The sequence below is a fragment of the Rhagoletis zephyria genome, unplaced genomic scaffold (assembly GCF_001687245.7).
Source record: "Rhagoletis zephyria isolate East Lansing unplaced genomic scaffold, Rhagoletis_zephyria_1.1 Rzeph_scaffold_00745, whole genome shotgun sequence".
NCBI lineage: Eukaryota > Metazoa > Arthropoda > Insecta > Diptera > Tephritidae > Rhagoletis > Rhagoletis zephyria.
The window spans coordinates 180,623-197,788 of NW_016157829.1; the positions used below are offsets into that span (position 1 = coordinate 180,623).

The 17,166-nt window shown below is 36.2% G+C and overlaps 3 protein-coding genes across 10 annotated transcripts; 1 reads left to right on the forward strand and 2 right to left on the reverse strand.

Moving 5' to 3' along the window:
* Window positions 1-1,079: 1,079 nt before the first annotated feature.
* On the reverse strand, window positions 1,080-3,934 carry LOC108361368 (UPF0193 protein EVG1 homolog). Its single transcript, XM_017613979.1, has 3 exons — window positions 2,008-3,934; window positions 1,486-1,860; window positions 1,080-1,387 (listed from the first exon to the last, which is right to left on the reverse strand). Exons 1-3 carry the CDS (start codon window positions 2,192-2,194, stop codon window positions 1,215-1,217), a joined length of 735 nt encoding a protein of 244 aa, XP_017469468.1. The 5' UTR covers window positions 2,195-3,934; the 3' UTR covers window positions 1,080-1,214.
* A 307-nt stretch (window positions 3,935-4,241) lies between these two features.
* Window positions 4,242-12,406, reverse strand: smg (sterile alpha motif domain containing protein 4 smaug). Of its 8 annotated transcripts, none has more exons than XR_001847284.1 (8): window positions 11,104-12,406; window positions 9,045-9,754; window positions 8,109-8,976; window positions 7,352-8,045; window positions 6,757-6,976; window positions 4,983-6,679; window positions 4,832-4,896; window positions 4,242-4,774 (listed from the first exon to the last, which is right to left on the reverse strand). XR_001847284.1 is itself a non-coding variant. In XM_017613976.1 (8 exons), the coding sequence occupies exons 2-7, from the start codon at window positions 9,710-9,712 to the stop codon at window positions 5,023-5,025; spliced, it is 3,207 nt and encodes a 1,068-aa protein (XP_017469465.1). In that variant the 5' UTR covers window positions 9,713-9,754; window positions 11,104-12,406; the 3' UTR covers window positions 4,242-4,896; window positions 4,983-5,022. The 8 variants fall into 8 exon arrangements, 6 of the variants coding, with proteins under 6 accessions (XP_017469465.1, XP_017469466.1, XP_017469467.1 ...); XM_017613976.1 differs by having other exon boundaries at window positions 4,242-4,896; window positions 4,983-5,064; window positions 5,965-6,679; XR_001847283.1 differs by having other exon boundaries at window positions 4,832-6,679.
* Window positions 12,407-13,385: 979 nt separating this feature from the next.
* On the forward strand, window positions 13,386-17,057 carry LOC108361369 (ubiquitin-protein ligase E3B; the record flags this gene model as incomplete). The annotated part of the gene is made up of 7 exons (XM_017613981.1): window positions 13,386-13,758; window positions 13,815-14,057; window positions 14,131-14,201; window positions 14,257-14,438; window positions 14,531-14,815; window positions 14,874-14,969; window positions 16,625-17,057. Coding segments are annotated over exons 1-7 (1,471 nt in total), but the record flags the coding sequence as incomplete, so codon positions are not given.
* Window positions 17,058-17,166: the final 109 nt, after the last annotated feature.

Below are 17,166 nucleotides of genomic sequence, written 5' to 3' on the forward strand. Positions count from 1 at the left end.
AAAACCATCGGTGATTACTAGGGACGCCTGGCATGCGGAGAAACGCCCCATGATTCAAAGCATTTCTTCGCATACCCACTGAACCTTATGAACAGACCCCATCGAGGCTGCACGCTTCTTGGGTCTACCGCTAGTAGAGCTTGACGACAACGATTGGGGGACTAACCGATCTGGGCGGGGTGGCTGTAGCCGCTACAACAACAACCAATGACGTTAAAAATGATACAAGTGAAATATACAGGAATAGGCACTAAAATTCACAAAAAGCCACGAAAAATTAGTTATATTAACATTGAACCACAAGGTGAATCTTGGAAATCGCGGGCAACAATTTTCATTCCATTATCGCTAAAGCTAATTATGAAATGTACAATTTAAATGGGGATCATTGGAAACATTAAAATTTTCAGAAATAAGGATAATGTGCACGCCCATTACTATTTTATCAACGGCCCTTAGTATCTCCAAACCTTTGGCTGAAAGAAAATCTTTGAATTCTTCCAACACGCGCTTCTATAAGCCGCTTCTGAATCTTATCCCAAAATTTTAAACATTACTTACATTGCAATTTTTAAATACTATTTTTTCACAGCGTAATTTTTGAATATGGACTTTTATTTTGAATGCATATTAAAACTTTTAAATCACTTAATTAAATGTGTATTATTTTGGAATCAAGGAAAGCTAAATTGTAATCACTCTTAGCAGAAAAAAGGAGACCTCAAAATATTGTCAGTACAATACTAGTCCAGAGCTATGCCCTTTAAACAGATTTTTTTTATTTTTATTTTGTTACCAATGTTGGCGGCATATGGTTTTATTGTTAGTTTCAGGAATAAAACAAAACTCTAAATAAATGTAGGTGAGCATATTTACATATCTGTGTTCGTTTGGAAAAGTAGCTTATGTCGAAAGGCTGGCTTTAGTATAATACGGCATTCCCTTTATTCTTTAAACAACAAGGAATTTTTGGATGAGACTTAACAAGAATATTGACTTGCCAGTATCGGAACTATTTCTTGCACGTTTATTTGCCAAAAGTTTTTCAACGGCTTAGCGCTGGTGAGTCAATGCCGATTTATACTAAAGCCAACCTTTCGACATAAGCTACTTTTCCATACGAACACAGATATATAAAGTTTGTCGTCCGATCGACAAAGTATATGTATGTATTCCTTTATAAGATTTGTGAATATAATTTTGCATGCCATTCTTTATTCCACGTATCGTATACCACACCTTTTAATCTGCATTTTCGCCTCTAACGCCTTTATGTGGCGTAACCGTTCGGCAATTTGTTCACGAACCTCGTTTCTAAAGCGCTTACCTTCGCCCAATTCTTCCATTTCCGCTAACCAGTTGGCCCGTTCATTGATTTGATCCAAAACTTAAATGTAGAAACATAAATTTCGGGTCACTCTTATATTGTATGTAAATATCATGTATGTATGTATGTATGTATGTATATATAATAGTAAACTTTACGTTCATCGATGAGGTTCTCCTCAGTAGCATTAAAGTCGTTCCTAGATTTTGGTTTTCGCTTTGCTTTCAGTGACGTCTCTGCCAAGCGCATACCTGACATGGCCTCTTGCAGCAGCTTCTTTTCCTTCTCGGTGGGCATACGATTCGTGGGCTTCGGACGATAAGCAGGTAGCTTGTAGGCATCGCTTGCCAATATTTGTTCGAGACTCTTTCGCTTGGCCAGACGCGCATGCCGTAAAATATCAAGTGCCCCAGCTTCTGGATCCTTCGTGTTAAAACGTGGAGGTTCTGGTTTTGGCAATGGTTCTCCGTTGCGTAAGTGATAGTTAATTTTTTTTCGCATCATCATCGACATTTTTGACTCAGCCATAAGAGCTGTAAAATAGTAAATTAATTGAAATAACCAGACTAATCTTTTTCTCTTTTATATATGTATGTATGGAATGTTATTGCACATTGAAATGTGAATGAGGACAAGAGGATCAGTATGTACGTATGTATATAGCCAAAACAATGTCCCACCTGTCAACAAATCGGCGGTTTCCTTGCTATACTCGAACTTGGGTGTGTGGAAAAGTCCACCTTGAGGAATGCGTTCGCTCGGCCACAATACAGCTTTGTTGTCCGAGCTGTATAATCGTGCATTCGTCTCTACAGCCGTCCCCTTTGGTCCTGTGGTTATTATGCTCTCACAAGGTTTACCTTCCATGGCTATAAATTTATTTATGTATGATTCTAACCACAGAGATCGAATAGCAACGGGTTGTCAATTTTATAAAATCAATCTGCTCGTATACGTCTTCAAATTAGGAACAAGTTTATTTCCAAGTAGATATAGTATATACATATGTGAACGTGCCTCTACATTGCATGTTCGTTGTTACTCGAGGATATGTTGTGCTCCAGTAAAAAAATGTTTTCTGATTTCTATAGCAACCGTTAACGAGAAATTACTTACCTTTGTGTTAAGGTTCAATTAAGCATACTTGGCTTTGCATAAAGGCTGGGACTATCGGTATATTCGGATATCCTTTCGAATATTGGCGTACAAATACGGATAAAATCCGTATATTCTTTTTTTATTCGGATATCCGTTCATTTGATTATTCCGATAATCTAAATAGTATTTAAACGCATTCGTAAAATTCAAACAAAATTACAGAATCTATCAAACTGAGAACTATATAATAGAACACCTCATTAGAACACAAACATTTGTTATTTTATTGTTAATTTTAAGATTCGAAAAGCCCGATATTCGGTTAATATCCCTTCAATTATTAATCAGATATTCGATTATCCGGTTAGTCAACAAAAAATCCGGTTAGAACTCCCAGCCCTATTTTGAATTGCGTAGACAAACGTCGTTTGAAAACATGCTATGCTACGCTAAGTATGCATAACCGAGCCTTGACACTCCAACCGAATGTAAACGAACGCCGTGCAATGGTTTGTTAGATTAGTATGCGCATTTTTCGGCAGATATTTGGCGGCGTGTGAATATAAGGTTGGTCTGTGACATTTTTCAAGTAAAGTAAAGTTAACTATGCCTAACTGAGCCTATAACTCTTAGATTATTGCTTGCAACTAAGACGTTAATCAACGTGGGTTTGACGGTTTGAAAACGAGCCCAAAGACGGGTTAAAAAAAATTTTATTTAGGTATTATTAACGTTTATTTCTGCTCAAATTTGTTATTGTACTACACAAAGATACAAGATTCGTTTTTCGTTAGTTATTTATGAATTATCTTATGCGTCTAATATACAGGTTCATAAATAAATATGTAAATCATTAACAAATGAACTAACATCGCATACCTGAATGGATTATTTTCTTGTTTACTAGTCAACACAAATGCTTAATTTTTTTAAATTACATAATTGGACGGCCTATCATGGGTATTATTCGCTCTTTGCTCTGCTTTCCGTTTCCCCCATATGTCACAAACAAAAAACACAAATTAATATCGTATTTTTAGTTTAAATGAATGCATATTCGATAAAACTGGATTAGAAATTAAAATTAATTTAAAAATTTTCCAAATGGGTAAGCTATAGAATAAATTTGTTCTAGCATATAAAAAATAATAAAATTTTACTACAGTGCGAACAGGCTGCGCAAGTCTTCCGGTCACGTTTTGTCCCATGCATCGAACTCAAATCAATTGGTTCCAATGCAGAGCTGTGTCTAATAGCGTGTTTAAGCAAATGATGGAAAAGTATTTTAAATTAACAACAAATTTTGCATTATATTTACAAAAACTACGACTTTCCTATTGCTTTGCGTAGAGGCCGATGCAAATAAGAGTAGCGGACTATAGGTTGATCGTTGTGTGCTGATCGTGGTCATAATTGTTTACGTGTAACAAACACTTAAAAGGTATACATACATATATAGGTATATATATATACACACATATATATATATATATATATATATATATATATATATATATATACATATATATACACAATTACAAATATATAGATAAAATTACAATACAATATATTAAAATAAGCATAATGTTAAAATATTTGATTTTACAAATAAAATATATAAAGAGCAGCCGTATGCTTACAAACACACATACATACAAACGTATCCAATGCGTTTGCGCCCATCTTGCGTAGCATCTGCTTCCTTGAGCATCAACTCACTAATCCACTTGATCACAAAACGAACTTCACTACATGGCATGACGAAAACACCTCCCCCAACTATTATGCTGAGATCGTTCCCAGGACAGTCAGACCTACATACGTAACTGGAACGAACCAGATTTATATTTGGCCAAGGACTGCCACTCCAGCAGTATTCCCACACACTTTCTGGCGAGTTCGTATGCTCTTACAACAACAAGATTATGCCGAAATGCTACGCAAGGGGCTTACAAAAAGGGTCTATACGACTATATATATATGTAATTTCAGCTTAGCTATGTTAAATATTATTTAGTATATATAGTTGACATCTTAAATCGATACATGCATTCATGCGTATTATAAGATATAAGTTCAGCTTTACACAGTGTGCCTTGATTAGTCGAAATTTCTCATTCCTGCTAAATACCTTAGTAAAATATTTAAGTATTTTACTACTAAAATTCTAAATATGTTGCATTATTTTTTTAGTTAAAATTAAATTCAGCAATTACGTTCCGTACGAGAGCGGCGCCTGTCATTGTGATGAGTTTTATCCAGGTAATAATCGGCTCTCATTATTCATTCAATTGAATTAGTGTCAACAGTTGGCCATCAGAGTTTTCAGGGGCATTCAAACGTTTATTCCTAGCAACAGAAAGTAATTTTAGTCAGTCTCATTGTCGCGATGCATTTTGTAATTACTTATATCTTGATTAGAACATGCTTTCTGTTTCCAGGCTTCCTTATCCAACGATAGAATGGATTTACTAGGAAATTAAACAAAAACAATTCACATTTGTTCAATGATTAGACCTATGACCCCAAAAATTCGCTGAAATTGGTTTGTGTATACCTTTGAAAGGTTTAGTCTGATTACGTCACTTCTCAAAATGTTAGAATAGAGTAAAGATCTCTTCGAAATTCGAAAAATTCTCCTGAATAATTAAAGAAACAAAGAGAACAAAAAAACGGAATCAATTACAATTTGGAAAATATACATCTAACCACAAAATCAGGTATACCACAACTACTAATGACGCTTACGTCGTTGACTAACTAATGGTATGTTTGATTTAACTGGGTTTCCACTATTTAACTAGCCAAATGCATTTAACAAGTTAAATAGTGTCAATATTCTAAATACTTGTATATAATCAACTTCGTCTAGGTTAGTAGTTACAATTTGTCTAACAGAGGAAAGTAAAGTTAATGAAAGACAGAAACCAAAAATATCTACAAGTACCAAGTATCAAACAAAATGCAACCATTATCTGCGTTGAACGAAAAAAAAAAAATTTCATCAAATATAACCAAAGGAATTAACAATCCTAGTTGATTGCCTGTTCGGTCATTTGCAAGCAGAGCGTTTCTAGTTGATCTAAACTATTAATGTCGTTCATATTTACAGCAGCAGAATTGGACAAGGAACCTTTGGTAGGGAATTTATCTTTCAGCGACATATTTATATTATTTAACAGTGGCATTGTTGCAGGGGTTGCTAGAGACGAACGTTGGTTGCCGCTATGTGGCTCGATGAATTGGGTCGGTAAATTGCTACAACTATTGGCATTATTGACACTACAACAGTTGGTTTTACTACAATTGTTGCTACCGTTAGCGTTAACATTGCACAGACAGTTCAATAAGTTGCTATTTCGACAGCTGTTGCCAACAGCTGCGGCTGCAGCGGCTAATAGCTGCAACTGTTGCTGCTGCTGTTGGCAAAGTAAATTATTATTTAGCATGCTACTGTTGTTATTTATTAGATGTGAGTGTTGTTGAGGTTGTTGTTGTGGGCCGATCACACCTCCAAGTGCAAGTTCGTCGGTACTAACCATTACAGCTGATGTCATTGTCTGCTTTGTTTGTTGTTGGTGTTGTGCTTGCAGTATATTTTGTTTTTGCTTTGAGGTGTCGCCATTGCCGGCGGCTACATTTCCAACACTTGGGGCAAACGCAGATGGCAAATTAACATTATTACTGCTTTGATTAGTGATCGTTGTTGTAAGACTAGTACGGCGTAGTTGGCTTTCGGTGGACGTTGGCACTACAGGTACAATGCCTTGACCTGGTTTAAAGGTCATTTTTTGGGCTTGCTGTGGTCCTCCAGACACCACTATTAAATTGTTAAGGGATCGCCGATGATGTTGTGGTTGCTGCTGCTGTTGGTGTGAAGGTAGCGCCGGAAAATGAGCATGGTGTGACAGAACTGCAGGTTGCATCTGTTGTTGTTGTTGGGATAATTGTGAATGATGATTTTGATGTTGCTGCTTTCCCTGCTGATGTTGGTTGCTCATGAAATTGGGATATGACGAACTTTTGTATTGCTGCTGCGATACCCCGTTATTGCCGCTGTTATTAGCACCAACGTTTAGGTGAGCGACCTTTTCGAAATCAGCCGGTTGAGTATGGATGCCATGGTGCTGTTGCTGCTGCGCTGAAGGTACGCCGTTGATTGAGAAGTTTAGCGTATCATTCGAATTTTTTCTATGGTTGATGCGGTCATTGCTTCCATTTTTTACGTCACATTTGCGCGATTTACCACCCCACCTGTGTCATTTGTGAATATACAAAATTAAAGACTCAAGAATGTATACAATTATCAAAAGAATTCACTATAAATTTACCTAGGCTTATTTAAATTTCCTACACTTCCATTTTTGACGTGGTGCGCTTTGTGCCCAATCGACATTTTTAGCTTTGACAGTTTGAACTTTAATTCCTTAAGCTGGGTGGATTGGTTCACAAAAGCCTCGTTGTGTATGGAACGGTCAAGAACCCACATCAGTACGTTAATGTTTTCCTCGTCCTGCGACGCGCCAGTGTCGTGTTGAATCATAGAGCTCACTGCAAAACAAATGCATGTTCATGTATAAATTCCAAAGACCGTACCAGTTATGTTCTCTTCAATAGAAGTTTTAATTTAGCCATTAAAATTAGAGCCATATTTTTTTCATACTTTCATCGGTATTTCATGATTTAATTAATTTTTAAATTAGTTATTTTGAAATGTTAATTTTTTCAAACAAAAATAATCGCATTTAGTAGTTTTTTTTTCGGTAAAAAGAAAATCGTTTGGAAGCTTTAAATTTGGCTTTTTATTTTTAGGACCCAATACCCTGGTTGTTTTATTTTTAGATCATAAGAGATTTATCTCCAAAAAATATAAGCCTCAAATAAAGCAGTCGCGATTCCAGTGAAATTCAAAATGTCATCTCTTACCTATATCAACAACTTTCAGAAACCCGAGCGCTACATTGTCTTCGCTTGCTCCACTAGTAAAAGCTTCTACAGGTTTCATGGGAGAGAGTACCATGTTGGCTAAATCCTCTACAGCCGCTTGTATTTTCGTTTGACCATTTCGCAAATCCTGCTCCAGTTTGCTTAAGTGAGGCGAGCGGTCCTTTAGTTTTTCTATGCAGAGTGCTAGCTTGTGCGAAGCGCCTTTGGTGACGCCTAAACCTTGCAAATACTCTTCAGTGATACAAAGCATATCTTCATATGTCATATTCTTGAAGAGATCAATGTACTTATGTAAGCGCAAAGACTTCAACCACAAGCCAATATTTGACATGCCGACATTTCGTGTTTGAAATTTTATATAACCGGGCTTGAAATCATCGAGGCGTGTATCTGAGCCACTATTGGCTAAAACACCACGCTGGTGTTCTATGGAAAGCGAGAAACTTCTAGGCTTATTTGCAAACTGTGCCAAATTTTCAGTGGAATTTGAACAGTTGTCATTGACTGTAATCACCGAAGAATTAGAAGACGACGAAGATGTGGATATTGCTTGTGTAGTAAGGCTATTAGAGCGTCGAGTTTTAAGTGCACCCAGTTTTCCATCTAAGCTCCAGCGAGTCACATCCATCTGCTCATAATTACTTGCCGTCATCGAAGTAAATTCCATTTGGGACTGCAATAGTTTGAAATAATATCATTAGTCCAACAATTACATACATGCACTTTTTAAATTTACCTTTTGCTGTAATTGATTGTTTGCATTTTGTTCATGGCCTGCAGGCACTGAAGCACCATTTTTGCATTCTTCGCTAACGTTGATGGTCACGTGAGGCTCAAAGTCGACGATTTCGGTGCCATTCTTGGAAAAGGATGTATCATGGTCGTCGTTGTTGGGATTATTTGCACTGCTGCTGGCACATAGGCTTGTGTCATTGGCACCACTTGCCACGATGTTTATCATTGGCGTATTATTGCTGTTGCCAAAAAGGCCAGGTATTGCAGTGCCAGCAGTTGCGGCGGCTGCTGCAGCCACTCCATTTACCAATGATGATTCCTCTGGATTTGTGTCACACCCAATGGTTGCGATCCCCAAAGACAAGCCCATCTTGTTTTGACTAGATCCTAATTCGTTTAGATTAATACCATTGAAATTATCACAGAGTTGGTCAGTAATGCTACTGTTTCGCCGATTACTACAACTGCTGCCGCTACTACTTGAGCTTATACCGCTCAAATTATTTAAGCAACTGTTTGAGAACCCACTATCTCTCCGCGGAAAGCTGGACCAGTCCGGGTGTGACTTTGGCTGTGGAAGCGGAGTTTGTTGCACTAAGTGGTGCTGTTTGCTTGGCGGAGCAATGGTTTGCCAATCAATGCTCCTAGGCATTGTATGCGAAGTCGATATGTGCCCTGCTGCCGAACTGCCGGATGATGACATCGAATTGTTCGACATAGATGACGACGATGTTATTGAGGAAACTGAAGCATCCGACCCAGCTGCTATGCTCTGGTTGATGGTATAGTTGTTGGGGTTTTTCGGATCCGTCAACTTATCGGTAGCATGCAAATGATCTTCCAGATGTCGCAACCAAACACTGAGCGAGCTAAAAATTTAATAAAAAAAATACTCATTATCTATTCTAAATAAATATCTATGAAATATAAGCATTACCGGCGGTCTTCGTTACTTATAGCGGGGTGGATGAGTAAGTACGAAAATATTTGTTGTACCAACTCTGTGGGGACCCGCTGATTCATAGTGTCTCTCACTGCTGCTGGAACGAGAGCCAAATAAGCTAACTTGGCGTCATCGTTTCCCGGTTTCAATAGCGGTAACATGTTCAAAACCTCGCACAGTATCTCCTTCTTTTTCTCGTATAATTTGCGCTCATCGCAGTTTGTGATTTGAAAATCGGAACCATAGCATGGCATGGATTCCTTGTCCAAAGAGCCCGATGTCAGAGCGTCCACGGCGTCGTTCAAGTGCAACGTCCTATAGGCGTTTAATAGATTTTGCAAATACGATGGATTGTTCGCATTTATGTCGATGATAACACTACTTAGGTTAGAATCTGAGCCTAAGCTTTGCGTCAGGGCGTGGTCAATAGCGTATTGTAAGAATTTTAAACTAGGATATCTCAGGCGCTTCAGCAGGGCGTATATAACAACTGTTCGTTCGCAATCATTCCATCCTTCAAAAAACCTCGTCACAGTAGTAACCTGTTCACTAAATGTAATTGGACTCTGATTTCGGGCAAAGTCAAATGTTTTAGGAGTTTGGTCATTGGTTCCACACATGTTGTGGCTATTGCCACTATTCTCTCCAGTGGTATACTTCATGTCGGTTTTGATATTTCGTATATTCTTATGATGTAAATTTCCCTACAAATCAACCCGCAAGTTACCAAAAAAAGAATTCAATTAAATACACATGTACATGTATGTATGTATGTACATTCCGTCCCATTTCTGCGAAAATTACAACTTATCACAATACTATGGGTACTAGCGTTAGGAGAACCAGAAATATTAAGTAAAAAATTCGTTTATTGTATCCTAGGGGAAGAAATAAGCATTTTTAATACTCTATACTGACCCTATTGCAGATAAGAGGTTAACACAGAAATTGGACAATATGTACATATGTACTTTGTTTTGTAAATATAAACTTATGTATGTTTTTGTTTTTAAACATTAATTTCATCAAACTTACTGTACAGCGAGTTTACAGAGGGTGATTTTAATGGCAACTTTTAGTTGAATTCAACAATCGTTGGTTCAACCAATTAACAACTACATATTTAAGGGGGCCATTAAAATCAATACGATCCGATTTTTTGTGAACTTGTTGAGTAACTAAAGGTAGGTTAGATAACGAATGTGCCTACACACATCTTTTTAGTTAGTTATAACTGCTTCAAAGATAAAACATTGTGTGTAAAGGCCACTTTTATCAATCAACATTTCGCCATGCAAGGTAGATGTTTTTGCATATTCAGATAATCCTAGTGTTTTAATTGGTTGATTAATAAAATTTGGTTAGAATTCACGTTATTCCTACAAAATCAACCAGTTTATGTTCAGATGCAAGGCAAAAAATCCTCTCAATACAAAATGTAGGTTCGGTTTGGGGATTAGCATAAAATATACTGTGCTGAATTACACACATCTAGCGATTAAAAAACAAAAATGAATACATAAACACTTTCCTGATCAACATTTTTGCAACCGTAGCAGTGTTCGACAACGGCAGTGGATGATCATCGCCCCAACTTTTCTGGCGCAGTTAATTTCGATTGTTTGCTGTTCGTCGATCGAATCGCACTTATCTAATGAACGACAAACAGTGATACCGCTCGCACTCTGATAAAATTAACTTGTCGAGGCATCGCATTTTGCACTCTTTAAGTTTGCTATGCTTTTTATAATGTTACTTTTTTATTATTAAAATTAAATTGTCGGGACCAAAATTGAATAATGAGAATAGTTTGCGCGCCACAATGGCATCCCTTATACATCTACACCTTTATCCACAAATAAATAAATCTAATACATATATTTATGTATGTAGTTCAAATAAAGACAATTTGTATATATGTATGTATGTACGTACATATATCTATAAATAACGGATATATACAGTTTATTTGTTTGCCGCCCAGAAGATTTGCGGCTAATACAGTTTGCATTTCTAATATCATTTTAAATTTTGGAAAATTTTCAATACTTACTTTGACTGCTAATGACTGTCAAAATAATTTAGCAAATGATACGCCTTTTTTTAATTTCTCCAGGAAATTAAAGTCATCCTTTTGAGATTGTGATTGTATTGTATATTGTATATGCGGCAGTCTGTTAGTGTCTCTTTGTCCGCAAATTAAGGTGTTTGTACGACTATTTGGCAAATTTTATTTACACGTTTTCTGACGTTATTTGCATATTTTCTTTTGATCACCACTTAGCATTTATTATATTGCAAACGATTTTTATGGAAAACGTAGAGATCTGCGATCAAGTCGTCGAATTGTTTGCTTTTTCGTTTCCAATTATTTCAGAGGAATATTGCGCAATTATAATGTGTTAAAGTCCTATACGTGTACTTTTGCTAACGCAATGCCTTGCTGAAATCTTTTTAAAACCGACTTCTCGACATGCAAGTACTTAAAGTTATAGTACTTCTACCTCTAATATGACGAGAGTGGCGTTGGCATTAACGGCGCAGTATTAAATGTTCTTTCCTAGGTTCCCTTTTACCTCGATCGTCAAATGCCGTTACCATTTATCTATGGTGGAAAATGCAGTGCTTCCGACGAGTACCTTGCATGCTGTGAAGTAAAACAACGGAAAACGTAAAACTGCGCTCGAAGATTGCACTTAGATTTGTCCTAAATATTTTTCGCAAATTGAACTTCCGCTCTTTGGTAAATACATATGTATGTATTCATGTACTAGGCACAGTCACTACAACATTAATTGCAGCACGCACTAATTTCGTTGTTGTTACTGTTTGCATATATATAGATATGTTGGTTATTACTGATTTTTGATACCAAAATTTCTTCCAACGTCTATCTACGTTTTCCCAATTCGTTTTTAAGGATACTGATTTATCGTATTGATGGCTTATGCTTTGGTTTTGTTGATAAAATTATATTTTGTTTAAATTTGTTGTAATATTTCTTTGTTACAAAAATTTCAGCACAAAACGCACTCGGTGAAAACCTTGAATAATTTCATCGCGTTTTCTTTGTAATGTATTCCGATTAATCCGCCCTGTCGTCATGTAGACGCGATATGCTTACTTTACAAAGTAATTTTTCTATCAAACATTTCCACTCGAGTTAAATGTTTCGATGATAAGATTACCACTTCGGACTCGCCAATAACTTTGTTTTCTAATTTTACCAACATATTTCCATTTTAAAGCCAATGAAATTTTTTCTCACTCGTAGAAAGTCCCAGTCCAACAAAAGTTTGACAAGTCGCGTACCAAAATTGTATAGGGTTGCATTCTTATAGTGTTGGTAAAAAGTGATGATTTCCAGCGGAATCTGGTGAGAATCTGGGTAAAACAGGGTGAGAACCCGTGTTTATCAACCTGTACTTCCGTAAGTGCATCCTTTTAATTTCCGGTAGTGCCTTCCAATGGAATTTTTCGCGAAATTTGGCCTTATGTTTGGTTGCGAAATCGCTGTGACAGGAACTGGTAACATTTTTTGGTAATACAATTTTCCGGTTACAAAATCTTCGGTAACGTACAGAATATACCTGCAAGAGTAGCATTTAGAGCTAAATGTGCTTTGTGAAGTGTGAATCTGTGATATGATTTCGGTTAAACATCGAACGGTTTTTTTTATAGAAAAATACAAAAAAAAATTATCTCGATAAACCTTACGAATATTTAAATAAATCAATATGTGGTCATTTGTTTGAGTCACTGTATCTACTCTTTATATATATATTGTTCTTGAAAACTTTTAATATATAATATTCATAAATGGGATTTTCGAATTTTAAAATGGGATAAACAGGGCATGAACCAAAAATACAAGATCACGTAAGAACGCGACGTTGCATTTGTAACTGGTTTTGAGAAAAAAGTTTGCGAAAGCGGGTTCGTCAGCTGAGCATTTGTTTACATCACAAGCACCACTATTTTACACTTTTATTCAAGTAAAGAAGAGTTAATTTAACATGACAACACATTTTAAAGCATTTTGTTGCATCATTTTACCTAAATTGTGCGTTTAAAGTGGCTGACAATAATTTTGGCTAATTTTGGTTTTCGTTGTTTTCTGTGCTTTGTTTACTTTTCGCTCGTTTTCCAGTGAAACAAGATGGCGTAGAACCCGCTAAAAAAAATCGACTTTTTTCACTCTCTTGTTCTTACGTGATCTTGTGTCTTTCGTTCATGTAAACAGGGCGTTTTTCAAAGGAGAATGGGATTTCTGTACCTTTTGAGTTGGCAGCACTGCTTGGCACTCAATGTAGCACTTCACGGTAGAGCTGGCAGCCCTGGTCATATTTAGTAATTTTTTATACAATTTGTACACAGTACACATAAAGGCATTGAAGACAGGAAAAATTGAGTAATAGTTTAGCAAAAAGCCGAATGGAATATCCAACATGTGATTTGAACGGTCTTGGAAGCATTATATTTATGCAAAATTGATTTGATAGCAACACTAGTCTCTCCAGAACTCCCATATCAGTTTAGATAAGAGAATGTTCGTTCCTTCTGAATCGCAAAAAAAGTCCTTTTTGGAGCACACCAAAGCTGCGAGAGAGGAGCGTGCATTGGAGAAACGTCGTGAAGGGGCAGCTGTGCGAATACAGGCTCAATGGAAAGGATATGTGACTCGTAGGCAGTATCACAATCAAATAATGTAAGTATTTGTGACCTTATAACTTGATTACTTCACTATAATACACATGTACATAGATCCGATTTAGATAATTTGATAGCGGCAGAAGGAAATGAAAAGGATGTTGAGCTTATGCCAGCAATAACTGTGTATCCTGTTGTACGCCGGTTCCTCACGTATTTTCAAAGCAAAAAGCAAGCGCTCGAGGGTGAACAGTCGCGTGAGAGGTTTGAATGTTTATGTCGGTATCTAAATAAAGCCATGGAAACCGATTCTCCAAAAATGTCATACGCAGCTTTATGTTTGCATAAAGATAAGAGGTGATTTGGAAGGAAATAATACGCCGCTTCAAAATTGGATAAGTCAATTATTTTATTTATAAATCATTTTTAGTTTGCCATGGCTGGCGCACATCAAATCATTACTCAGTCTGTGCTGTCAAATGTTGCAGGACCTTAAGCCGGGTAGGCATAGTATTTAACTTTATAATCATTTAACTTTTGCAATTTTCGTAAACAGAAAATCATACAGATAGTATTTCTTTGGCACTCTACTTGCACACTTTGGTGGTTTTTACATCGCCAAAATCGTGGGGCATTCTTCGAAGTAAGCAATTCGAAAAATTACAACCCGCTTTACAGAAAATATGCTGCAATATTCAGGGTAAATTAGTACAAAATGGATTTTTCAAAACAATGCGTGTAAGTTGGGAAAATTTTTATGTATTTCGATATGGCTTTAAGATACATATGTACGTGTTGTTATGTTCCCATAAATTATTTTCTTTCAACAGTCGATTATATTAAAAGGCACAGCACGCGAAGACCTTTCCATTAAACCTGTATCGATCAAAGCTATAATGACTCTGGCTACACGCCCTCTAATTGATGGCGATTTCAGTCGCAATTTACTCGCTAAATTTTTGGGTGAAATCTTATCTGTTCCGGCACTGGTGTACCATCTGAATATAATCACTCCGCAATGCATAGAACAACTTACATCAATGGAGATACTAAAACGTTTCCTTCAAGCTGCCGATGACGCGACCTTTTTTTCTGAATTTACAAACAGCATGCCAGTGAGTCTTTGTTTAAAAAAAATAAAGCCTATTTTAATTTTCTTCCCACATTTCTCAGGGAACTAAATTGCTAGCATTTTTGGCGAACGTTGTCAATCTATTTACAATTGAAAGTCCTCTAGAAGCAAAAGAGCTCGCGTATCCCCTTTTTACGGTAAATATTTAGGGAAATGTTTACTTACATATATGCCCACTGTTTTTGGGTTAGTGGGCGGAGGGGGTGTGGCTCTTGATATCCAACCCAATAGAAAGAGCACAGTTCAAACTTCGTAAAAAGTCACACCTGACCCTTCGAAACCCTCCTCAGACCACCTGGCAACCATTGGAAAATGGTCTAAAACTAGAATTTTTGACACCGGTTAATATAAACACGGTAATCATCAGTATTTTTGAAGAATATATATATAGAATATAACTTTCACACAAACATTTAAAGCAGGGTTTCCTAAACTCTTAAGATGATGGAATCCTTACAAATCACCTTTCACTTTATCTAACCCCATATCAAATTACTAAAAATCTAAGGCAGTACAATATAAATATGAATAAAAACTTTTACTAGAAATAGTATGCATACTTTATATTTTAATGTGAAGAATGAAATTATTAAACTGTTAACTATTGCATGCATGTATGCGCATTTCTGGGGTAGCATCCAATTTTCGTCATGAATTTGGTTTTTGTATAAGGGTCATTCCATTGAAAAGAGGAAAACTACATAAATTTAAATATGCCCTAATTATCTCTATTTTAGTAGTAACCTCTGTTTAAATGACTACATTTCATTAACCTGTGGGAAAATATTAAACAAATCAAAAGAAGTTGTAATTTTTGTATATAGAAACTTTTATTTCATGCATAAGTACTTAACACCAGCCACAAGGAGATGTTCCAGCAGTCACAACTTTAAATATTTTCTATAAAGATTATATAAACCTAATTTTTATTGAAAACGAAAGCGTATAACTCATATTTCACGACACAAATACATCGTTCGTGCAAATTAAGTGTTTTGGCTTTCATATTTGGTTCATCTTTGAGTGCACAAGGGTAAAATAGAGTTATTTTCAATTTCCCACCAGTCACATTCATTCAAATGATAGTTACATAAAACTAAGAAATCGTTTGGTATTTTTGTTAAAGCAATTTTATACATTAGTCATCATTCTACGTTCCGACGACATAGTTAAAATTCACAATTGATCACATTCGCATATGTATAGTGTTTTAAATGTTGGTACTTTTTCGGCTTATTTTGTACACTTTTTTTTAGTCATTTGGTACAAAATTAAAAAACTCATTTATCATCCCTGATACAGAGTATATTAGAGAAAATCTTGTCCAAATCCGTTCAGTAGTTTTCGAGATTACCGCGTATCTCGACTTTCGTTTATATTATGTATAGATTTATAAATACGGTTTTACAAAATATCTCGACCCTGGCGCCACCTAACGACACCATTTTTGGCAAAAATGTTTCTGCTTAAATAACCAGTATATGTATATTATAAATAGCAGCCAAATCGGCCTATAAATAAGTTAGATATAGGACTTTTAATTTTTTACGCGGTCTACTTTTTGATGGAAACACCCATATTTCAAACCGAATTCTTAATAAATTAATGACCGAAAATTACAAAATTAGGTTTGAAAATAAAGTTTTGATCCTTGACTACAAGTATGTGGATCGGGTCGCCCATTCAGATACAATATCCCGAAATCATTGGGCAAATCACTAAATTGGCTACAGAATATTTAAAATAGTCTCGTTTATAGCTTTAAAAATTAATTGAAAATTTTTGTTAAAAGAATGCAACTACAGTGCTTCTGGAAAATATACCCAACACAGTATCTAGTAAAGGAGTATTCACGCAATGGCATGAACTTCTTGGCTGGCATACTCCCTCGTTGGATCCGGCACAAAATCAAAATGTAGCTTTGATCAAAAAACAGTTTCATTTGCTATGGGGTCATCGATGCATCAAGGTCTTGTTAGTAGACTTACTTCGAAACATTAATGCGACCTACGAACGAATAGAATTTCAACCACCGGCACATGCATCTACTAGCAACTTAATCCGACGAGCATTGGATCGCGGCTCAACACGAGGAAACTTCACAAGAGGCAGCAGAACATGGCGTCGGCTGGATGGCAATGAAGTCGAACAAGTGTCGCGCGTCTGTGCAATGTTTTATGCTGCGCTAAATACGCTTTCACAACTAAGGCTAGATATATTAACAGGTAAACAGAAAACTATATTCCTCCAAGATGATTATCTTGAATTTAGATATACATACATATTTCTATGGTATTGTTTTATTATCAAAAAATTGTCTCCTTATGGCTTTCA

Bases quoted from the DNA above. Each gene is read 5' to 3' on its own strand.
- LOC108361368 (XM_017613979.1), bottom strand. From the start codon at position 2,194: ATGGAAGGTAAACCTTGTGAGAGCATAATAACCACAGGACCAAAGGGG. The intron at 1,861-2,007 runs GTGGGACATTGT...ACTATTTTACAG, and splicing joins AACCGCCGATTTGTTGACAG to CTCTTATGGCTGAGTCAAAA. The intron at 1,388-1,485 runs GTAAAGTTTACT...TCTACATTTAAG, and splicing joins GGAGAACCTCATCGATGAAC to TTTTGGATCAAATCAATGAA.
- smg (XM_017613973.1), bottom strand. From the start codon at position 9,712: ATGAAGTATACCACTGGAGAGAATAGTGGCAATAGCCACAACATGTGT. The intron at 8,977-9,044 runs GTAATGCTTATA...TTAAATTTTTAG, and splicing joins ATAAGTAACGAAGACCGCCG to CTCGCTCAGTGTTTGGTTGC. The intron at 6,977-7,351 runs GTAAGAGATGAC...TTTGTTTTGCAG, and splicing joins TCTGAAAGTTGTTGATATAG to TGAGCTCTATGATTCAACAC.